The sequence below is a fragment of the Aulostomus chinensis genome, chromosome 14, assembly GCF_037954235.1.
Source record: "Aulostomus chinensis isolate RoL2024-O1b breed Wild chromosome 14, RoL_Achi_v1.0, whole genome shotgun sequence".
Lineage (NCBI taxonomy): Eukaryota > Metazoa > Chordata > Actinopteri > Syngnathiformes > Aulostomidae > Aulostomus > Aulostomus chinensis.
Window position 1 is genome coordinate 15,380,274 of NC_141333.1, and position 22,870 is coordinate 15,403,143.

General features: G+C 44.0%; 1 protein-coding gene across 4 annotated transcripts in view; it reads left to right on the forward strand.

Annotated features, from left to right (window-relative positions):
* Positions 1-21,084, forward strand: part of tle2b (TLE family member 2, transcriptional corepressor b) — an 86,286-nt gene extending 65,202 nt beyond the window's left edge. For 2 of the 4 annotated variants that reach the window (XM_086223254.1, XM_086223255.1), the window contains exons 9-22: positions 1,373-1,553; positions 3,052-3,068; positions 4,891-5,031; positions 6,326-6,379; positions 10,867-11,034; positions 11,427-11,586; positions 12,514-12,683; positions 13,277-13,353; positions 14,350-14,599; positions 14,802-15,049; positions 15,638-15,785; positions 16,958-17,108; positions 17,414-17,490; positions 19,710-21,084. In XM_086223254.1, coding sequence (XP_086079380.1) covers positions 1,373-1,553; positions 3,052-3,068; positions 4,891-5,031; positions 6,326-6,379; positions 10,867-11,034; positions 11,427-11,586; positions 12,514-12,683; positions 13,277-13,353; positions 14,350-14,599; positions 14,802-15,049; positions 15,638-15,785; positions 16,958-17,108; positions 17,414-17,490; positions 19,710-19,817 — 1,950 coding nt within the window. In that variant the 3' untranslated portion in view covers positions 19,818-21,084. The remainder of the gene's footprint in view (positions 1-1,372; positions 1,554-3,051; positions 3,069-4,890; positions 5,032-6,325; positions 6,380-10,866; positions 11,035-11,426; positions 11,587-12,513; positions 12,684-13,276; positions 13,354-14,349; positions 14,600-14,801; positions 15,050-15,637; positions 15,786-16,957; positions 17,109-17,413; positions 17,491-19,709) is intronic. The other 2 variants (XM_086223257.1, XM_086223256.1) reach the window with 2 other exon arrangements.
* Positions 21,085-22,870: the final 1,786 nt, after the last annotated feature.

The following is a 22,870-nucleotide window of genomic DNA, read 5'->3' on the forward strand; positions in this document are numbered from 1 at the left end:
TATGCACACTGTACACACACTCACACACACACACCAAATGAGCAACTGAGGAGGTTCTGTCTCTCTTCCATGGAGCAGAGTAAATAAATACAAGGAAAATATGCTATCTTGTTATAAATTAACCTGGCTAATGCACATTTTAAAAATCAAAATTGGCCCTCGACAGCAAAAATGAATTATAATTATTGCAGGGTGCAGTATTATACTGCTTCAGATTTATTTAGGTGTATATAACAGTAATAATAACAAATGATTGTGGGCAAAGACAGAAATGTCCCATTCAGAGTAACCCAGCACTTGCGTCCTTCCATCCATCCATCCATCCATCCATCCATCCATCCAGTCACCCATTTTCTATACTGCTTATCTGTTAAGGGTCATGGAGGGCTGGAGCCTATCCCAGCAGACATTGGGTGAGAGGTGTGGTTCATCCAGGACGAGTCACCAGTCCATCACAGGGCCCACTTGTATTCAATAACTAACAAACTCCAGACCAACCAAACATATTACAGGCGTGTGCTTCTCGTCTCATATGTACGCACACATGTAGACAGTGGTGCCGTAAGTGCCACAGTAGAAGGGGCTTTCCAAGGCTTGTCAGAGCACTGATCACATTACTGTCTACTTAAAGCCCTTTGTTCCTCCCAGCACTACAAACACCGTTGTCTCTAAGGTGTGTGCTTCTGTGTGTATGTACGAGTCAAACACACCGGCTCGGCAAAACAGCGCAGGAAAACACATCATAATGCTCCCCTCAGGTTAATAGCCTTTCTTTATCAGTAGCTGCTCCTTGGCTCTCCATTCCCTCTCTCCATCCTTATCCTTCTTTTTCTCTTTGTCTTTCTGTTCATTTTCTCTCTGGAATTTTTTTTTCAACCATCCTCTCATAATCTATTATCATTCTCTTCCTCCCACTTTGGTCCTGTCCTCATTTCTCCTCTCTGTTTTTGTTGTCTTATCTTTTCTCACACTATCCTTTCCTCCTACACTCCTTTACCCTCCTTCCACATGTTATGCCCGAAATGCATGTTTTTACATCGCTTGTCTGTCTTTCTTTTGGTTCTTTCATTTCCTTGACCTTCTTTGTAAAAACCAAATAACCCCTTTCCTCCTTTATTTCATTATTTTCCCTCCTTCGCATCCTTGGAGACTACGTCTCTCATAATCTCTTAATCCATTAATCTCCTATCTTTCTTATTTATCTAACATTTTTTTTCTCATTTCTCCACTGTCTGCTGCCACTTCTGCCTCCTTTTTTCTGTCCCTCTCCTTTTTCCTGTCTCTTCTAACCACTCACCCTCCCCCCACCCCCGTATGACACCGTTTTCCCCAAACCACTCCCTCCCTTGCTCCCCTTTCCCTGTGGCCACAGCAGCAGCAGCTCCAACACCTGTCTCACCATGCCCCCGGCATCCCTCTGACACCACACCCATCAGGCCTGTCTCTGGGCGCGGGGGGCTCAGGGCTTCTGGCACTGACGGGAGCCCTGGGTGTCTCAGCCCACCTTACCTCCAAAGACGAGCGGAACCACCTTGACCCTGAACACCTTCGAGGTAAAGAACTCCTAAAACCTGATCTGAAAGAAAACAAACATGAGACAAGTCCTGACAGGTCCAGTGGAGGCTCAGTGAATGGAGATGAGAGCACATTAGATATCAAAGGGCATCAGTTTAAATGTACATGATTGGCTTTAATATAAGGTGTTCATATGCAGTAGTTCAGGCAAAATTTCCCTGTTTGTCTGACAATTAGTCAAACACTAATGAGTCGGGACAGATCATATTTATGTATTTGTTGTACGAATACGTGTAAAACAACAATACTAGCTTGGTTTGGTAGTTGACTGTCTGTGAGATCAGATAACCAGATATTGCAGTAATGATAATGATTCATTAGACATCCAAAAACAAAACTATAAGTCATGTGAGCTGAGTCTAAGTTGGGAGGCCAAGCGTCTCAGGTGTTGAAAACCTCCACAGTGAGATCATTTTTTCTGATGTTGTCACTAGGCAACACGCTGTCTACTCAATAGAACACAATGGAGACACAGTTGAAACCCAGTGCTGTGTTCATAGAAAAAGTAAAGTATTTTGGAAGCTGTTCCAGTTAAAGACTTGATCATAACTTGTGATACCTCACGTGATCTCTTAACACATGATCATAGTTATGTAGTCAAGAGTCGAGTGGATCAGGGTGAAATTCTCAACATGCTTCTGTGTTGAAAATTAATTTTTACTTCTGAGATGTTTATCAGCTTCTGTACAGGAAATAATTGGCTTACAGATCAAATGTGTGCATTTTCATTTCAGCTGAATGTCTTTTTTTCCTGAAATAAACACAAATCCGCCATAAGGAGACATTCTGAACCGTCATCAAGCAGAGAATAATTTCATTCAATTCATTTTTTTTTTTAGACCCGCAAAAGGTGTAACTTGTTGCCTTTTGGACTGAATCTGAACTTCCCTGTCTGGATGACTGTCATAATATGGACAGATGTATCTGTGGCAGTTGTGTAAATGTAGGAGAATCACTTTCTCCCAATGAACTTTCATTCACCCCGATAGAATATCTTATCTTTGTGCTCTGTTGCAGGCACAGAGCCAAGAGACTTTCTCATGAATAAACAGAGCGCTAGAAAGGAAAGAAAAAAAGAAGGTACAAGGCAGAAGAGAAAGGGAGAGAGATCAATGTGTTCATATTGGCTTATTACACATCTGTGCGAGAGCTCTTGCATGTCTGCAGCTGTGAGCGTTTCTGTTCTTACATACGAGAAAAAGAAGAAGTGAAAAGAAAGCAAGAGTTGAAAGAGGCAGCAGGGGAAGACAGCGAGCTTTGTCTGGTTGGAGAACAGAGAGAGGGAAGGATGGAGAGGGGAGAGGAGTCAGACACAATAGTGGGTCTGTATCTTTATTAGAGCAAGCACTCATAGTTCAGCCTAAAAGGCTGACTGGGGTACTGTTGCTACTATTATCAGGACTGACGTCAAACTTTTTCCCCTCTTTCTCCTTCTCTGTCCATCCATTTTTCTCTCCTTTCTCCACCCCATTCCAGAGGGAGCGCCCAGCAGGGTGAGTAGTGTGTGTGTGTGTGTTTGTGTGTGTGTGTGTGAATTGATTTAAGTTTTTCATTGCATGTGTGTGCATGTGACAGTGATAAACGGGGGGAAATGGAGACACACTGTAAAGTGGCCTCTATGCTTTGTAGCGCTGGAGCTCAGCCAGCAGTAGCCCAGCTCCTCACCCGCACAAAAGCTGCTCAGCACTATCAACCATGAGCTACTCAAAGTTTTCTACATCACACTAACATCTGAGCTCACAGCGTGTCCTTGTTATCCAGCGGAAGGTGCAAATCAAATGAATGAATGAACAACCAACAGTTTCCGTTTGTCGTACGTGGGTGGTGGCTAATTACCACGTTCACACGGGTTTTGTCTTCACATGTATGCTGGAGCCGATTAATACCCGTGTCTGCTGTAGAGTCATGTGACCCGGGGGTGAATGCAGATTAAACCCTTTCCTATTGCAGACAAAAGCCAGATGTTAGTGAGTGTTTGCATTTTTTTCTTGCCAGTGGAAAAACTATTTAACTATACAGTCCTTCAAAGGTGAGGTGTGAGAGAAGTGTTCATTTTGTCTCACAGGTTTGCACATATTTGGAAATGTACCTGTTAATCGTCTGCAGAATTAATGCAGCACAAATGGGCTGATTGAAATTCATTGGATATGGATGACTTGTCCTATTGCTGCAGATTTCTTTGGTTTATGGAACTCGTGTGAACCCTTTTTTTTGTTTTTTACTGTACTGGCAGCAGTGGACAGCTGGCCTTCATCAGTAGAACTGTTGATAATGGGGGGGGGGGGGGGGAGATGGAGATTGAATGTAGGAAAGGAAAACGATAGACCGACCAAAGAGGAAGAAAATAAAACAAGAGAAATTGGGATGGAGAGGTTGTAAAAAAAATATACCAGCCGATCTTTTTTTCCTGGCTTTTATTGTGAAATGAAAATGATTTAAGAGTGCTACTGACTTTAATTTCTCTCCGTCGCTCTCTACCCGCAATGAAACCCTTAGCATAATTTAATTTAAACACAATGCTGATTTTTAAGCACCAAGAAAATATTTCTCCCTGGAGTTGACGCTTGTGCTGAAGCATTATGGCAAAAGGGAGGGAAAGGGAGGGAGGAAAGAATGCAGCAGAGAGACGCAATATCATCTGGTGAAAGACAGAGCCCCGCACCAGTGAAACATCTTGGAATTAAAAATGAAGTGGAAGAAAGAAGAGAGGGAAGTTTGTTGAGCAGCACTGAGGGCCATTGTGTGCTTTCCCCCTCTGTGTCCAGTGCTCCTTCCTGTCGGCCCTGTGGGCTCTTTCCTGTATGACTCATTGGTGTGTTCTTGTCCTCCCTCCCACAGAGAAAGTGGCCCTCAACAAACCTCTGGCCCCTGCCCCAATTCAAACACAACACATTGCTTTGATCTGCCTCTCTGAGAGCCGAGCGCTCTGCCAGGGTGTATTGTAAATATGCCCGCACAGCTTTATTGCCTAATAATGAGAGTCATATTTTACATGAGGACGGGTGTGTCGAGGGGAGAGCGCTAATTAGCTTTATAGGCTCTCCGATACTTCTATGGCTACCTGTGCTGCACACATCTGCTTTTCTTGCTACGTGTTATTACTGTGAATGTTGTGTGATTTTCCGCATGTCTATCTGATCTTGTGTCTTCAGTGCGTTTGTCTTGTACATATTAACTCCTTTATTGGTTGTGCGTGTGCGTTTCTGTGTCAAACATGCATCTTTTCATGCTGTCATCGCCTCCCTTTTCTGTGAAAGCTCAATCTAATCAGTGAGTTTTCATTGCTTTTGTCTGTGCTCATGTCACTCCCTGCAGAGCAAGTCAGTGTCGTCGACAGACAGTCAGCCCCCCGAGGAGCGCCAGGGCCCATCAGGAGGCTACTCCTCCTCTCAGGGAGGAGCGGAGGCCAAAAGAAGACGCTGTGATGAAAAAGAGCCCCTACCGCCACACTCATATGTACGTGCTTGTGTTCGTATATGTCCTTGTCCTTAAATAAGCTGATCCTTAAATAACATCTGAGTGATAGATACATCAAACAGGATACAACAAGGAAAATTAACAAACAGTGAACATGCCATAAACAATTTAATGGTTTTATGCACTATGGATGTGCAAGTATGTTTACCATTGTTTACAAAAAGACACATGTTTACCCAACAGTATGTGATGTCATTGCATGTTTATGTGTGTGTGCGTATGACATTATAGTCCACAAAGGGGTCATGGGCCGGTGGCCAATTAGAGTCATGTTTGTTTAGGAAAGGTCCAGCAGGGGGAAAGCAGGGAGCCAGAGTCGATGTAGTGCCAGAGGAGGGAGAGCCAAAGCAGATAGCTGTAATGAATGTGATGGCTGTGTGTTTGCAGTCTGGAGGATTGATTGACACTCACTGTGTGTGTGTGTGTGTGTGTGTGTGTGTGTGTGTGTGTGTGTGTGTGCGCGCGCGCAAGACGGCCTCCAGCTAAATCAGTTTGGCATCTCCAACAACAGTCCAAATCTTCCCATTAGTTGAGTGAGCACAAGCACAGATAGTTTCCACTTCCTGAATATTTTTCTTCTCTTTCCCTCTGTCGCTCCACATTACAGCTTTCATTTCTCTCTGTTTGCCTTTTGCTCTGTCTCTTTATCACTCTCTCTTTCATCTCTTTTTTTCCTTTTCATTTTGATAACATTTCTCATTTTCTTCTGCTCTCTCCTTTTCTATTTTTCTCTTTTCCTTTTCCATCTCATGCGCTCTCTTTCTCTGTCCGCCTGTATTTTTTTCGGAGGAATATTCTGTAGATGTAGCCCTGTTCGGCTCTGTATAATTAGGTACTGATGTCACTCCACACTGATGTCAATAGGAATATCAGGCCATGATCATATCAAAGCGCTGTTGCCATGGTGACTAAGTGCCATGATTCTCACCCCAGAAAAGGGGAAAGAAAAATGGCTAGCAGAGAGTGAAAATGTGCTGTGGATGGAGAAAGAGCAACAGCGTGTGTGCGTGTAGACAGCGAGAGAGATCAATATCGTGTTTGTATGACAAGAGATGTTTGGTGAAAATATATGGTCTACGGTATATCTGTGTTAAATGTTGCATGGTAGACAGACAGAGGGAAGCACAGAGCAGCAGGTGATATCAATATATTGATCGCATGTTTATTATTAAAGTTACCTTTGAACAGTACATGTCTTTGTAGGTGATACAGAGAAAAAGTACTGTCTTGTTCTTATAGAAAGTCATATTTTTCCATCTTCTCTGCCTCGCAGGACAGTGATGGAGACAAAAGTGAAGACAATCTGGTGGTGGATGTATCCAATGAGGTAAGTTGCCTGTCTAGAGGCTTCAAAGTTCCACATTATACTTTTGCATGCTGATTATTGGAGCAGGATCAGTTTCCAGAACCATTCGCAGTGGCACAAATCATGCTGGTCAGTCCACCTCGTAAAATCACCGAGCACAGAGGAAATTTACACTTCCACCTATAAATGTTCAATGGTGGTAACAAAAAGAAGGAAAAAAAAAAAAAACTTTTTTGACTCGAGGGGGATTTAAATTCTTTGATATTCTCAAACTTATAGCTGCTCAGTCCGATATAAGTTTGAAGTTGCAGTGGATCAGATCTCTGTGTGAGAGTTGTTGCTCTTGCTAATAAACCAACAGAACATTGTCTATATTCCTGAATTCTGCTAAATCGCTGCTCTAAATCGCTGCATAACATTTTTCAGGTCATCGTTCTGTTATTCTGTTACTTTGTTTTGTACTCATCACTCTTGTATCAAATCACAGACCTTTACAGCAACAAGCCAGAGCACATTTAGCAGCTAATGAGCCTCAACAATAGACCAAAACCTGAACTAGCCGGAGACAGGTAGCCCAAACGTGATTCCAAATTAATGCTGTTGTCGGCTGGATGTGTGAATTGCCAACTATTTCCAGACTTCTAAGAGGGTAAAAATCATCTCTTTTTGCTGTTTTGAAATAAATTTATAGTTTGCTTCTCTGTTTTGATAACTTTGAATGATATTATCGCATATATTTAAAAGGCCTGTCACTTTAGGAGCCTTACAAGAATATTAGTTGTCAAATTGTCAAAAATGTTTCTCTTCAATTGCATAGGAGGCAACGCCAATGGAAACTGGGGTGCTGCACATGGGATTTTTTGACCAGAAATACTTCTGTTTTTTCAAATGTTTGAATCTGTTAACAAAGAACGTGCTTTCTTAATAAATGTTATTTTTGGGGTTTCACTGATCAAATAATGGCAACTTTATAAAAACTTCGAACACTGCTTATACTCATTCAGAAGCAATACACAAAAGCCTTCAATAGTATTTAAAAACTTCAACGTTTAGTTTCTCTTTTCAGCTTGAAAAGTGGAATATATCTAACTCACTCAGAGAAACAACACTTCCCTCTCGTCCTCCCTTCCCCTCGCAGCGATATCTTTGCGCAGAGCTGTACATCTCTGTGACAGAAATTATCTCTCCTTACGATGAGCGATGAGTTGCAGGCAGCTTTTATCCACAGTAGCTCTCTCACACCGCTGCAGCCCACACATGAATAAAGCATGTTAGCAGCATTAGGAGGACCAGCCTAGCTCGAGGGAACAACCAGACATGTACTTGGCACAGCCTGGAACCGCCCGCCGTCCTCTCCATAACCCTGTCTGGCTGTCGATAGTTTGATTTAATGATTTAACACAATAACTCTGTGTGTGTGTGTGTGTGTGTGTGTGTGTGTGTGTGTGAGTGAGTGAGTGAGTGAGTGAGTGAGTGAGTGAGTGAGAGAGAGAGACAGAGAGAGAGAGAGAGAGAGAGAAAACTGTTTGATTTCAGTCCACTTTGGATTTTAATTGTTCAATGGAGGTGGTGTTTGTGCTTTAGAGATGGTTTTGTTTTTGCCACAAGTGGATTCTGTTGAGTAGACCTATGCTGAATATTTTCTGCTTTTAGTCTTAAGTCATAAGTTGTTGAGAAAGCCACAAATATACACAATTGGGTTTTACCTGAGGGAATAAGTATAGCTTTACAGGTGATAAAGAACTGAATGCAATGGTGTGTGTGTGTGTGTGTGTGTGTGTGTGTGTGTGTGTGTGTGTGTGTGTGTGTGTGTGTGTGTGTGTGTGTGTGTGTGTGTGTGTGTGTACACCATTTGGTGATGTCTAATGTTGAAGATGCAGTTTGAAACCCCTCATCTCAAGAACCTTCAGTAACCTGCAGGTTCAGTCAGCGTCAGTTCAAATTTGGGTTTTTCAACTTCGCACAGTACAAAATTTGCATCAGCAACTACTTGTTCAGAATCAACATAATTGATGCCCATGAGGAAATTGCTTTGTTAGGCTAGACCTCACAAAACACAGTTCGGAGAGAGGAAATAATCAGAAACAGAGAGGATTGTATCTCATATGGTTACTGATTTAATAAAGTGAGGATGCAAAAACACTGAGCATGAAGATCGGGTGTAGCGTTAGCCCCCGCTGCTAACACTTCAATGTTTAGAGTGTCCATACAGTCCATCGCTACACCTACTCAGTGCTGCTAGTTCATTAAAAGTTTTTCCATTATTAATTTGACTTTTGATATATTTTTTTAGTTCTATAAAAATGACAAAATGTAATAAAATAATGTGTTCCAACTTTCTGAACTGTAATGTGGAGTCTTCAAGCAGCTTGTTTTGTTCCAAAAGAAACAACAAAACCTATTATATTCCATTTTTTCTTTATTAGAGGATGAAGAAAATTGCACAGCTATACATTTATGAAGCTGGAACTTCATTTTTCCCCAACAAAGAACATGCTTGCAGGGTAGAGTCTTGTAATCAGTTTGTCTCTTCGCTCTTACTTTGTTTTGTAGTTTTCTCTTTTCTTGCCGGCTCTCTTGATATTATTTTTTCAGTAACCTTGGTTTTTATGTGTGTGCATATACAGAAAGCTTGTGTGTGTGCGCGCGTGCGTGTGTGTATGTGTAACTGAAATGTGAAACGAGTCAGCAGGTATGTAGCAAATTCAGCTTCCCACTGCAGTTTCCATGTGAATAGGAATAGCTCCTATGTAAGCTCATTATCACCCGCCACTGTTTGTGTTCTCTAGTGAACCATGTCTGTCCACACACACACACACATGCACATACATGCGCACGCACACACACACACACACGCAAATCTCCATCTCTTTTTATCGACCTCTTTTGTGTATATTTCTGTTATTTTCTACAACCTCTAGAAGGCTTTCTCTTCTTTCCCTCTCCTTCTCCTCCCTTCTCTCATTAGATAACTGCAGTTGGGTTCATTTAGCATATGCTAAGCCATGTATGCCCCTGGAATATTTTTGTTCTTTAAATACACTGTGTACCAAAAATATGTTTCATCTAAAGCCTCTGTATTTTGATATTGCTCACAAAGGCAGAGCCGGTCTCTTGTGTGATTTGGAAACTGGTACAAAAGCAGACAAATGTGGGTAATAGCAGAAAAAGGGAGGGAAGTTCTCTGGTGAATGGTGTGCTTGCTCGTGTGTGTGTTTGTGTGTGCGCGTGTGTGTGTGTGTGTGTGTGTGTGTGCGTGCATGTGTGTGTGTGCGTGTCTGTGTCTGTGTCTGTGTCTGTGTAGTACGAAAATGTTGGTGCTGATCACTGTGACCCAGTGAGAAGAGCTTACTCCAGCACTGTTCTGGGGGCGGCTGTGGCGTCTCAACAGTGGTGATGAAAGATGCCTGTAACAGCAACATAATCTACAGGCCACACACACACAACCCAACCAGCACCGGTGACAATCTAGGCTGTTTCGAGCGCTGTCCCCTCAGCTCTGAGCCCCTTTACAAATCTCAGTACATACTGTGACACCAGAGGCCATGGTGGAGCCATTAAGGAAGAAGCATTTTCCTCTCGGCTCGGCTCATGAAAGCTTTTAAACCTTGCAAGAGATTTTTTTTTTTCTTCTTGATGGAAAATGGACCACAACATCTTATGTTTGAAGTGTATAATGTTAATAATTACATATGTTCCAATGCTGATCATGTATATCTGATACGGAGCGTTGATCTAATTCCATCCATCCATCCATCCATCCATTGTACAGCTTATCCTGTTAAGGGTCATGGGGGGGCTGGAGCCTATCCCAGCAGCCTTCAGGCGAGAGGTGGGGTTCACCCTGGACAGGTCACCAGTCCATCATAGGACCAACACATAGAGACAGACAACCATTCACACTCACAGCCACACCTACGGTCAATTTAGAGTATCAATCAGCCTCGTCCCCTCTTGATGTCTTTGGACTGTGGGAGGAAGCTGGAGTACCAGAGAGAACCCACACAGGAACAGGGAGAACATGGAGACTCACACAGAAAGATCCTGTGCTGGAGCCAGGACTTGAACCAGGAACCTTCTTGCTGTGAGGTGATGGTGCGAAGCACTGCACCACCATGCCACCTGATCTAATACCAGTGTGTTTAAAAAGAAGTTAATGTATATACAGTATTTGTTTTCCAATTATACCTGCAATGAGCCCTGTATTGATGTCTTATGATGTCATTAATGGTATATGACCAGACACATCCAGAGGGACGGAACTTTTTATCAACTACTTTTTTTTGCCCTTTAAACTACAGCCTTCCCCTGGTTGAGAATCACAAATAGAAAACATGGTTTTAATTTAATTAGTACGTTGATGAAATACATCTGAAATACAAGGAGAAGAATTCAGGCTATTGGAAGTCAAATAAACAAAGCAGTTCTATTATTGTGAGGAAGAAACTTAGACTCTAATATTTATACTCTGCTGAAATCATTGAATATTTCCTCATCTCTTCTTGCAGGAGCCCAACTCCCCTGCTGGCAGCCCTCCTCACTCTCCTCATGGGAACGGCTTAGACCGGGCTCCTACCTTGAGGAAAGAGCTTCCAGGCTCCTCTGGCACCGGAGATGCCCCCTCCACCCCAAACCCATGTAGCCCCACCCCAGGGAAGGCAAAGGATCCTGCACAGGTAAGATAACAGATCTAAACCGCGAAACATGTCGGCTCTCTCACCATCTCACCCTCCTACATTCTGTGCTTTGTTGATGAATATGTTGATATGTTGATATTCTTTTCTTCTTCTCCATTTAACTTAATTCTCTCACATGCGATGCTTCTGTTTATGGTGTTTTCCTCTTGGAAGGAAAATAGCCTTTATAAAAATCGAGATAAGTGGATGTCTTCTTCAGTTGAATCAGTGCCACTTAGACACTTTTCTTCAGTTTTCACTGTTTTCATTAGTCTCAAATTGTCAGCCCTCTAGAGTGTAATAGGACTGATTACTTTATTAAAAGGGCTTAATAACATAACAGTATTAGCAATATATTTTTCATATATATTTTCATTATTTTACTTTTGTAGATGGATAAATCCCAGTCTCCGTTGTCCAAGTCTGGCACCCCATCCCCATCCCACCGTGATGCCCTCACCCCTGGAGCCCCTGGAGCTCCGGGAGCTCCTGGTCCCAGCACCTCCTGTCTTCGCCTGGTCAGCAAAGCAGCATCTGCTGCAGACCCCCTTGGTGAGCCTGTTTACATGATTGAAATGAATTTGAAAATCTGTCACAAGTGAGTGTTCCTCAGACAAAGTACCCCAATATAAATAATCATCTGTTCATCTAAAACATATAATGCCAATATTGTTCCAATCATTTAGTGGAGAAAGGAAGCGCATGAGTCACCACTTTATATTTACCTCCTCATCCTGCAGCAACTTCGAACAATTTTAAGACACAAACTACAGAATGTTTTAAACCAGAACAAATTCCTTTATCAGACTGTCATTTTTATGGGATCTGCACCAGCATCACCTCTGCCCTTCATGCCATATATCCTCTTCTCCCTCCGTTTGGTCATTTCATCATTTGTTGATGCTGATGATGTTGATGCCATGTCCTCCAGTGACAATTTTGTACAATGAAGAAACAGAAATGTACCTAGACATTGAAGCATTTGAATGTGTGTGTGTGTGTGTATATATATATATATATATATATATATATATATATATATATATACACACACACACACACACACACACGCACACACTATTATATATATATATATATATATAATAGTGTGTGTGTGTGTGTGTGTGTGTATATATATATATATATATATATACACGCACACACACACACACGCACACACACACACACACACTATTATATATATATATATATATATATATAAACTATTGCTATTGTGCTCTTGAAGACTCATTTACAAGAATTTGAACTGCTGTGATGGAGCGGGGAGACAGTGTTTGTTCTGGACATCTCTCTGCTCTCAGCCTGTGTAGCTTTATGATTGAATAAAATTTAGGAGGAGAGAAAGTCTTCCATTCTTCTTAGCCCCTCTGTGACTGTGTTTGTGCTTGTGAATTATGTTTCCCCCTCTTTATTACCATCCTTCAACCTCCCTCCCCTCCTTTTTCCCTCCCTTCCCAGCTCTCCGCAGTCCCATGTCTGTGCCCCCCGGTTCATACCCGGCTCATTTTGGCGTGGTGTCCCACGCAGGATTGAATGGGGAGCTGGCCAGCCCAGGGGGCTTTGGTGGGGCTCTAACTCTCTCCCCCCAAATCAGCGCAGCAGCCAGCGCCTACTCCCGAAGCCCCATGGTGAGTAAAGGCCAAGTCATCTTTCTCTGTCCAGCTGTGATTTATAGTGTAGCTTCAGATATAACCCCTGACTGTCACTGACTCAGACTAGTGGAAGGTGCTAGCTTAGCACATTAATCATTTACTAATCATGTTTACATCTCCTAGTTCATGTTTATGGAGTGACAACCACAGAGAGAACTTTTGCAATTGAAACGCTTATCGTAGCCTCTCCTCCTCCCATATGATGTCTTCAGTATGAGGGCACACGCTCAGCTGTGGGGAGACCCTCCTCTCATAGCCCCCACAGGTATAACTCACCCTTTATGCTGGTTGTTCACCGCAGTGCCTCTTTCAGCAGCCTGTCATCAGTGAGGAGAAAGGCAGCGTGCTCACTTACACTTTTACACACCAGCACAGGTTCAGACTCTTCTGCTCTGATTGTGTCTCCCCAGGTTTTAACTCTGCTCCTTTACAGTTGAATGATTCTGTTCACTTACGTCTATTTGATCATCGTACATCGTGTGAAATTATACCTTTCAGAAATGGGATTTAGTTGGAAGTTCATCACTGGCGAGCTGCTAATTATATCATTGGTGTTTTATTCCCACCAGGTGGCGTACGACTCGCGGTCTCACCTGAGGGCCCCTGGGCTGTCATCCTCTCTGCCTGGTTCATCTGGTGGCAAACCGTGAGTTTCTATTTCTGTTGCTGCTCTCACACACACACACACACACACACACACACACACACACACACACACACACACACACACACACAAGTTCTACTCCAGCAACACAACACACCTGCAACATGAACAAATGTGTCCTGCCTTTCCTGTTTGGAAAAGAACATTTTGTCACTTTACTATGAGAACGTGACAGGAACAGCTGGTTTTACATGTTGAGGTTTTCAGAGTATTACTTGGAAATGTACCGAAGTTGTTTGTTCTCAGTTTGAAGGATACTAAGCATGGAAGGAAATTGTATTTTAAGTGACTCTGCGCAATAAATACATTTTAAAAAAGGCATATATCTTTTCTTGGCATGTGGCATTCCATGAAGAGCGATTTAAAAGATTGTAGAGAATCTCTCAGGTAGGGAAAACCTGTAAAGACAGAATAATTGCACTCTATGATAAATATATGATAAATAACTAACTAAATGAATCAATAAAGATCCAAGAACAATTAGAGATGATTTCTTATCTAGAATATGTAGAAGTGTAACAAGTAGTGGTCGCCCCTAATTGCTCTCTCTCCAGTGTCAAGCGTTGCTGATGGTTCCTCTCCATCACACTTGCAAATATTTCCCTGGATTTGCTGATTGAAGCGTTGGTTGTTTTGTTGCAGAGTAGCAATTCATTCTCCCTGCGCTAATTTGAAATCATAAAACATGCCTGCCTCCCAACCACTGCGGTATCGATCAGCCATTAGCAAGGCCACACTGACTCTGGCCTGTAATACAATCTGCCATTACGCATCCCCGTCTGCAGCTACAGTCGGTCATGTAATTGTCACAAAGTGTACAAATCTTCTTGTTTGTTGTTGTTTTTTTTTCTACATTCATAATGGAGTCTGGAGTTCTCATGACCTTCATTCTGATGTGTCTCTCATTTTTCTCTCTCATCTTTTTATCAGTTCGTTCTTTCCGATCCCTGATGTAAGTTTTCTTCCTCTTCTCTCCAGCGCCTACTCCTTTCACGTGAGCGCTGACGGCCAGATGCAGCCAGTGCCCTTTCCCCCCGACGCCCTGCTGGGCCCGGGAATCCCTCGCCACGCCCGGCAGATCCACACGCTGAACCACGGAGAAGTGGTGTGCGCTGTCACCATCAGCACCTCCACACGCCACGTCTACACCGGAGGCAAAGGCTGCGTCAAGGTGTGGGACATCAGCCAGCCTGGAAGCAAGAGTCCCATGGCCCAGCTGGACTGTCTGGTGAGACACCGGGGAGGAGAGAGCACACACACCAGTGTTAATACAAATATTACTGTACAGATATACTTTTGTACATGTCATTTATTCAAAAAACTGATTTGTTTATTGACTGTGTAAATTTCCTGAATCTCAACGCTCATGGGGCGTTTTTTTCCCAGTTTTGAAAAGTCATCTAACTGGTTTCTTCATGTTATCCAATCAGAACAGAGATAACTACATCCGATCATGTAAAATCCTCCCTGACGGGCGGACCTTGATCGTTGGCGGGGAAGCCAGCACGCTCTCAATCTGGGATTTGGCCACGCCCACTCCTCGTATCAAGGCAGAGCTGACGTCGTCAGCACCCGCCTGCTACGCCCTGGCCATCTCCCCTGACAACAAGGTCTGCTTCTCCTGCTGCAGCGACGGCAACATTGTCGTCTGGGACCTTCACAACCAGACGCTGGTCAGGTGAGAGAGAGAGAGAGCGAGAGAGAGAGAGAGGCGTGACAGGAAAATAAAACATGAAAAATCTGGTGTCTTGCCTCCACAAATAGAGTGGAGTGAGGAGAGAGCTCAGAGGGAAAAGGGAGGAAGGGCAGGAACAGAGAGGCTGAAGGACATGGAAACCTATAGGAACTTCTCAAAGATGGAGGAAGAGAGAAAAGGTGAAGAAAAGTGAGGAAAAGAAATAGAATAAAGTAGAAAAAGGAAGCGAGGGAGGGAGGAAACTCTTTGCAGTCCAACCTGGTGGTCAGGTTAGTAGAGGATGGATGAACCAGCCTTAGGGGATATGGATTGAATGAAACAGCCAGATTCTGGCAAGGTAGGACAGACAGAAAGAATAATAGAGAGAGGGAGAGAGAGAAGTGTGGGGATGATTCTGTTTAGGTGAGGAAAGCAAATCAAGAGTGGGTGGGGGGAGGGCAGAAGGGGCCACGGGGAGGGAAGGATTAAAATATATTTGGTCTGACACCTCCAAGATCAAAAAGAAACAGGAGGCAGAGTAGTGTGTTTGTGTGTTCATCTCTGAAGATCTTGTGTGTTTCCCCCCTGCAGGCAGTTCCAGGGCCACACAGACGGCGCGAGCTGCATCGACATCTCCAACGACGGCACCAAGCTGTGGACGGGAGGGCTGGACAACACCGTCCGCTGCTGGGACCTACGAGAGGGACGCCAGCTCCAGCAGCATGACTTCACCTCGCAGGTACAAATACACGCACATACATGTACAAAGAAATCACCTCAAAGGTGTAATTTGTTCTATTTCAGCATTAAAATGTCCAAAACTCTATATTTTTCTTTTTTTTCCAGGCAGCCAATTAGCAAAGCTGACATTTGTAACTACACTAGATACTTCCTATGGTTAACTGTCGACATCCATAGTTGAACACACCTGTCAACTTCTGACCTCAGCTGTGCTGCTCCTCAACTCAGTACACCACATCCTGTTGGCAGTACTGGAATAGTTGAATGGGTTGTGATATTGGTAAACATTACTTGAGTAATTCAGTCCCATCAGATTGAATAAATGGTTCCTCTCTGATTGAACGACTTCCATGATCCCACGCCACAGTGCTCCATGGCATAATCAAAGTACTACTGTGTATTGTTTTGATTGAGAGACCTCTAGTGGCAGACATGATTTACTCCGTGCAGGGCCATGTGCAAACACCGTAACATGAATCTGTGTTTCACCTCTACACAGACACTTACACATGTAACAGTTTCTCATACACACAGGTGAGCACATGCGTCAATGTATCACGCACAGACACACACACGCACACACACAGAGCCTGAATTTTCCTTGTGGAGAAACACATGCAGTCAACATCCAAACAGCAGTGAGATACACACACACACACACACACACACACACACTCACACACACACACATTGTCTGCCAGACTCATTCATTCCCTCAACAGAGCTATAGAGCTGACCACTGTTGTCAGATGAGTTTCGATCCACCATGTAATGACTTTCTCTCTCGGCTGCCGTCGCCCCACATCTACCGCTTTCAATCACTCTCTTGCTGTTTTTCTATTTCTTAACTCACTCTATATTTACCTCTCTTATGCCTTCCCCCCTCACACTTTTTTCCTGTCTCCAACATGTTTCCTACATTCCCTCTTTATACCACTCTGTCCTCACTTGTTCTCTCCATTGTTCTCCGTCTTCCTGTGTCACTCTTCCCTCATCATCTTTATCTTCTTATCTTCTTTCCTCCCTCATTCTGTTTCCTCACATCTTCTCCTTTGTGTTTTCATAGCAACACCCCTGCCTCCTTGTTTCCCTTCCTCCTATTCCTCTGTGTTTTTCTCTGTCAGTTTTACTTTCTTCACTTATTTCTCTTTCTGCGTATGCCGTCTCCAGATCTTCTCTCTGGGTTACTGTCCGACCGGCGAGTGGCTGGCGGTGGGAATGGAGAGCAGCAACGTGGAAGTCCTGCACGTCTCCAAACCTGACAAGTATCAGCTGCACCTCCACGAGAGCTGTGTTCTCTCCCTCAAGTTCGCCTACTGCGGTATGCGTACACACACACACACACACACACACACACACACACACACACACACACACACACACACACACACACACACACACACACAGATACACACAAATGGGTATGCATTGGGTACTCAGTGTTTTTGGTGTTTTTGAGTGTTTTGATTTGCACGCACACCTATCCCTCCACTCTGTTGTAGTTTATATATTGCATTGCCATTACTATTGTCTAACCAGTGTGTGTGTGTGTGTGTGTGTGTGTGTGTGTGTGTGTGTGTGTGTGTGTGTGTGTGTGTATGTGTGTGTGCCTGTGGATGGATTCAGGCAAGTGGTTTGTGAGCACAGGAAAAGACAATCTGTTGAACGCATGGAGGACACCGTACGGAGCTAGTATCTTTCAGGTGGGAGACACTGATGGTGTTAATGCTCTTTTTATGCTCTTTAGATACATATTATATATACATAGGAATTTACACTGTGTTTATTTGGGGCTGTGGAGTCACCTCTTTGACAGGGTGGACATCGTTTAACACTCAAAAAAAGAAAAAACATGAGGGGTTTGGCGAGACAAAGACAATTTATTAAACACAGTTTACATTAAAGATTTATTGATCCAGGGTGACTTCTAGAGGTTTATCTTAGGGTCCAGACTGACACACACACACACACACACACACACACACACACACACACACACACACACACACACACACACACACACACACACACACACCTCAGAGGACGTTACAGTGATTTACAATCATTTCCTGGAGACTTACCACAGCCCCAACTGTAACCAGCACGTGCCCACGTGTAAGCCTCCACCCCCCAGACAGAGAAGCAGGTTCCCACCATGCAAACGTCTCTTCATGCCTCTGTGTTTGTTGTTGTCTCTTTTCTGTGCTCATTCGCTTTAATCATTCTCAGTAGCTCTCCCCTCACTCTTCTTTACCCTTGTCTTTTTGTTTATCCCCATCCTTGAAATCTTCCTCCTCCATCGTTTTTCTCTTAAAACTACCTTTTATCCGACCTCGTTGTCATTCACTCCAGGCACTCTGCTCTGTTGCACCTCTGTCCCTCTTTCACCGAATTTCTTTCTGTTTCACTTTTATCAAAAAGCTTTGGTTGCTCAAATGTAAATATGAAGGCTGTTGCAGATAGAACACGACGAGTGTGTCGCCAGAGCTCAACGAAGTTTCAACTAAATCACTGTTGATGCTTTTCTTTTTCAGTGAATTAAAAATGCCCTTTGAATAATTTGGAATTACTCATTTTTCATAGTTTGATCAGTCGGTGGTGCGGGAAGTCATTTCTAGTGATCTCAGGGAGTTAAATGAGAAAGAAGGAGAGGGGAAAAGACACAGACAAAAGTATTTTAACAACAGAATGTGTGTTTGAAAACCTCAAGACAAATGTCCTGAAAGGGACACTCCCGCACACATGCACTCATGAAAATAGCAGCACCAGAGCACTCTCATCAGCAGAGGAGCTGAAACGCTGGTTGGACAAAGAAGACATTAAAATCTGGTAGCATGCGCTTTTTATGAGTTCTCCACCAACAAATGAATAAAATCATCATCAGTAGTTACCCTCTTCCCCTCATTTGTCGCGTGGAGGATGTCTGCGCGTGATACGGCCTTTATGGAAGAACTGCTCTCTTCACTTGATCTAACTGGAACATTCAGGGCCAACAATGCCTTTGTGCTCTCGGTAGGCAGGTTTGCATTCATGCATCAGCTCCGGCAGCGAGGAGGGAAACGAGCTTGTGGAAGAGCTTTTTTTCTGCTCTCTTCAGTGTTGGAACGTCAGGCTGTTTTTTTCGTGCTCAGTTTATGTATCTGATGGTAACGTCCTCTGTTTCAGCACATCTGTTGTCTCGTCAATGTGTCCTTCCCTCCTGAACCCCCCCCCCCCACACACACACACACACACACACACCACCACCACTCTCCCGCCTGCTATCTGGGTCCAGAACGAGGGACCCTGTGTGAAATAGCCTCTCACTGGTGGTTTGATGATTGACAGGCCTGTCGCGGCGAGGGAGGGAGGCGAGAGGAGTTCAGAGATGAGGAGGACGAACTGTCATGAAAGAGAGAGGGGAGCCTAAGAGGATGGAGAGTCTGGGAAGAAAGGAAGGAAGATAAATGATGATAGAGCAAACGGAGGAGGAGGTGGAGCAGAGGGAGCTTTAGATCATCTCAGCCAGGTGTTCCGCTCTGGCTTTCAGACATGGAGGGGAAAAAAAGGATCGTGCATTTCGCCAGGTCATATAGACCATCAGACTTGTGCTGCTAGTGATGCTTAAATCTGCAGCTAATGAGGCACCAGAGAGCGAGCGAGAGAGAGAGAGAGAGAGAGAGAGAGGGTGGGGGGAAGAGGAGGAGGAGTGTGTCTCACTTTGAAGCAGACGAATGAGTCAGCATCCTGGAGCTGTAGTCGTCTGTTTGGAAATAATTGCCGACTGTTTTGAAATGCAAATATGTCTTGTATAATTGAGTATTAAGTGATGAGTCACATCTTTTCTAACATTTCTGTCTTTGTGTCATTTGTGTCCCTTCACGTGTCTCCGCCTGTCTGTCGTCATATCATCATCATCATCATCCCCCAATCCCCCCCCCAGTCCAAGGAGTCATCGTCCGTGCTGAGCTGTGACGTCTCCCCAGACGACAAGTACATAGTGACGGGCTCTGGGGACAAGAAGGCCACGGTGTACGAGGTGGTGTACTGAGGGCTGGGATGAGACGGGAAGAGACGGGACGGAGATTTTAGGCTGTTTTTTTTTTGAGGAGGGGGGGTGGATGGGGGAGAGGGGGCAACCAGTTGTCCTGACAACCGCTCCCCATTCTCATTACAGCAGCACTTCCGTCTCAGCTTTGCTTTCCTTGCAAAGGACTCTTGACCCTCACCCTTGATACATCACCCCCTCACCCTTTTTGCTGTGATATAAGCTACTGTGGAAGCTCCCACACACACACACCCCTCCCCAACACCCCCACCCAAACACCCCACCCCCACCCCTTCCTCTTTTAGCCCCAGGATGAGGCATGATAGGAGCGAGAGAGAGAGAGAGAGAGAGGCAGAAAGGAAGCAGCAAGATAAGAAGGACAAAGAAGAAGGGCGGTGGAGCATGAAGATAACGTCAGGAAGAGAAAGAGAGAAATATAAGACGGAGGAGAGAAAGTGAGAGCGCGCGAGGAAAATAAATGAAAAAGGACGAAGCAGAAGAAGAAGAAGAGGAGGAGGAGGAGGAGAAGAAGGAGGGAGGCTGGGTAATTAGGGCTGTTTCCTGATTAAGAGCTCAGTGGAAGGGAGGCCCCCAGAGGATGTGCAGAGTGGTACTGTGGGAGCGCCAGCCAGGAGCACTGATACCACACAATCGATTCATTAGCCAGACAGAGGAAGCCTTAATGAGGCTGACGCCGCAGCACGCTCTCCCCAGCGAGAGGTGTCAGGAGCTGGGGAACGATGCCGTGCCGAGATGGAAGGGCAGGCTGCTTCACATTTCCACATACATGAAACACACACACACACACACACACACACACACACACACACACACAAGCTGCACATCACCAGGGAAGAAAACACATACTCGCATACACCCCCCTCGGTAGGGAGAGGAAAACACACACACAACTCACGGAGCACCCAATTAAACATTCAGCACAGTGCTCCCTGTCTCACTGCTTAATATCTATTTTATTTGGGTCTGACAACGGCAGCGTCTAATGAGCAGCGGCGTCGACGGCATTCTCCCAGGACCCCGAGACACAAACAGAGAACATCAGACGAGCTGCTCTCCCTAATTCCTCTGGATTGTTCTCCTGACACCGGGCGCCACTCGCGCTCTCATTAAAGGCACTGTCAGCGAGATGAAGTAGCAGCGCGCCAACTTCACTGCAAAGACAGACAAGAGGGCGAATTAGCACGATCCGATTACACTATGATCAGCAGCCAACCGAGGCGGTTCCTTTTCAAAGTTTATGCAACTAGTTTTCATTTACAACGCAGATGAGATGTTAATCAGTCATTATCTCCATCACTGCCTGCTGATGTTAACGTTCAAAGTGCTCCGGCGGCAAAAATCCCGTTTGATAAGCTATCGATCGCTATTAACGGAGATGCTAAACCTGAATCTTATTTTTCGATCCTCCTTGTATCATATCCCTGAGTGGCAGGCCAACTGTATATCAGAGCTTCAGTAGAAGACGCATCACCAACGTGTAAAACTCAAACGGCACATTTCAAGCTTTTCTTTTAACTCGCATTTATTTCCGTGTTTTGTTTTTTTTTATGACTAGTGGTTGCTCGTCTCACATTTATGTACTGAGGGTTGCCTACGACTGTGATTCGGTTCCCGGGGGAGCAACGGAAAGAAACACTCACACGCAGACTTGTAAAATCACAAGCGGGAAAAAATCATTTTGTTCTTTAATTTTTATTTTGGGTTTTATCACCTTGGAGACGATGACAGGCAGAGGGGTCTGCAGCCTCAGCAATCCAATGTATTAAAAAAAAAAGAGAGAAAAAGACCCTATATTTTGGGAGAAAATTGTTTTTTCTGTTTTTTGTTTGACACTTTCTCCAATTCTAAGTGTTAGTAAATGTACTTTAGTCTGTTTTCAGTCCCTTAAGAGTGTCATTTCTGTTGAGCGTGTCCAGCAGGCGACAGCGTCGGCCATTTCTAGAAGTCCCACTTCTACTGAGCTAAATCTGAGTTTGTTCTGGTTTTGCAGCTAAAACAATGTGATGAATCTCACATCACAATATGCAATTTAGTTCCGTTGTGTAGCGATTTGGTTCTGACTGCTGAGCTCAGGAGAACCACGAGGGACTTCTACAGTGGCTACAAGAGCAGCGAGGACAGTTTCCCTTCTCCTGCTGTACACTGGCTATGCATCTGGTGCTACAGCGTGAATATTAGAGACTCTTCTTTACCTGTCAGTAACGTCTCTCCCCTGCCTGTGGTTTCTCTGTTCCAACAGTAAAGACTTTTGTTTCACAAGCTCATGTTTTTAGTTTGTCCTTTAAAAAAAAAAAAAGAAGAAAAAGGCCAAGGAACTTCTTCCCCCCCCCCTCTCCGATGCACTGTGTCTTCCCTCCAGATGCGTTTCCCATGTGCTGTACAAGAAATAATACGTGTGAAAAAATAAACCAAACTTGTGTTCATCCTCTCTGGCGTTTGAGATTTCTGCCTGAAACTCAAGATCTAGAACCAGTTTCTCCTGATCTGAATAGTTTTCTTTCAGTCAGATGATGAAATGCACGCACTGCAGTCAGAAAAATAGAAATCTTTCAATATCCCTCTGCCAGTTTGCCTTCTACCAGTAATGCATATTTGACAGCAGAAGAAAAAGAAATTGGTGATGCAAGATGTTTTTGTTTTTTGCGTAACACTGACAATGCGCAGCAAAAACCATTAAACATCGGACCAAATCTTTTTTGATTCCTCAAGTGTGACCGGTGTTTTCAGGATAACTTGCAACCCGAATACTGGAGCTCATTTACAAAGATTTCCATATGGGTGGAATTTTAAAAAAGACACTGACATGCTGGGCTTGAATTTAAAATACATAAAGAAGATGTGTCAAAATATCTTCAAAGGCTGTGTCCTTTAATTGGAAGCTGAGATTCACATTTATTGGATATTCTCAAACCTGCTCCCTCCAAGTTTTGGCATATTTTGTGATAAATAAGTCCCACCGAGACAATCCTGCTTAAGTGTTGGTAAGAAAGTTCTAATCAGGGAGCTAAAACTATTCGTTTTGATCTGGCCAGAAT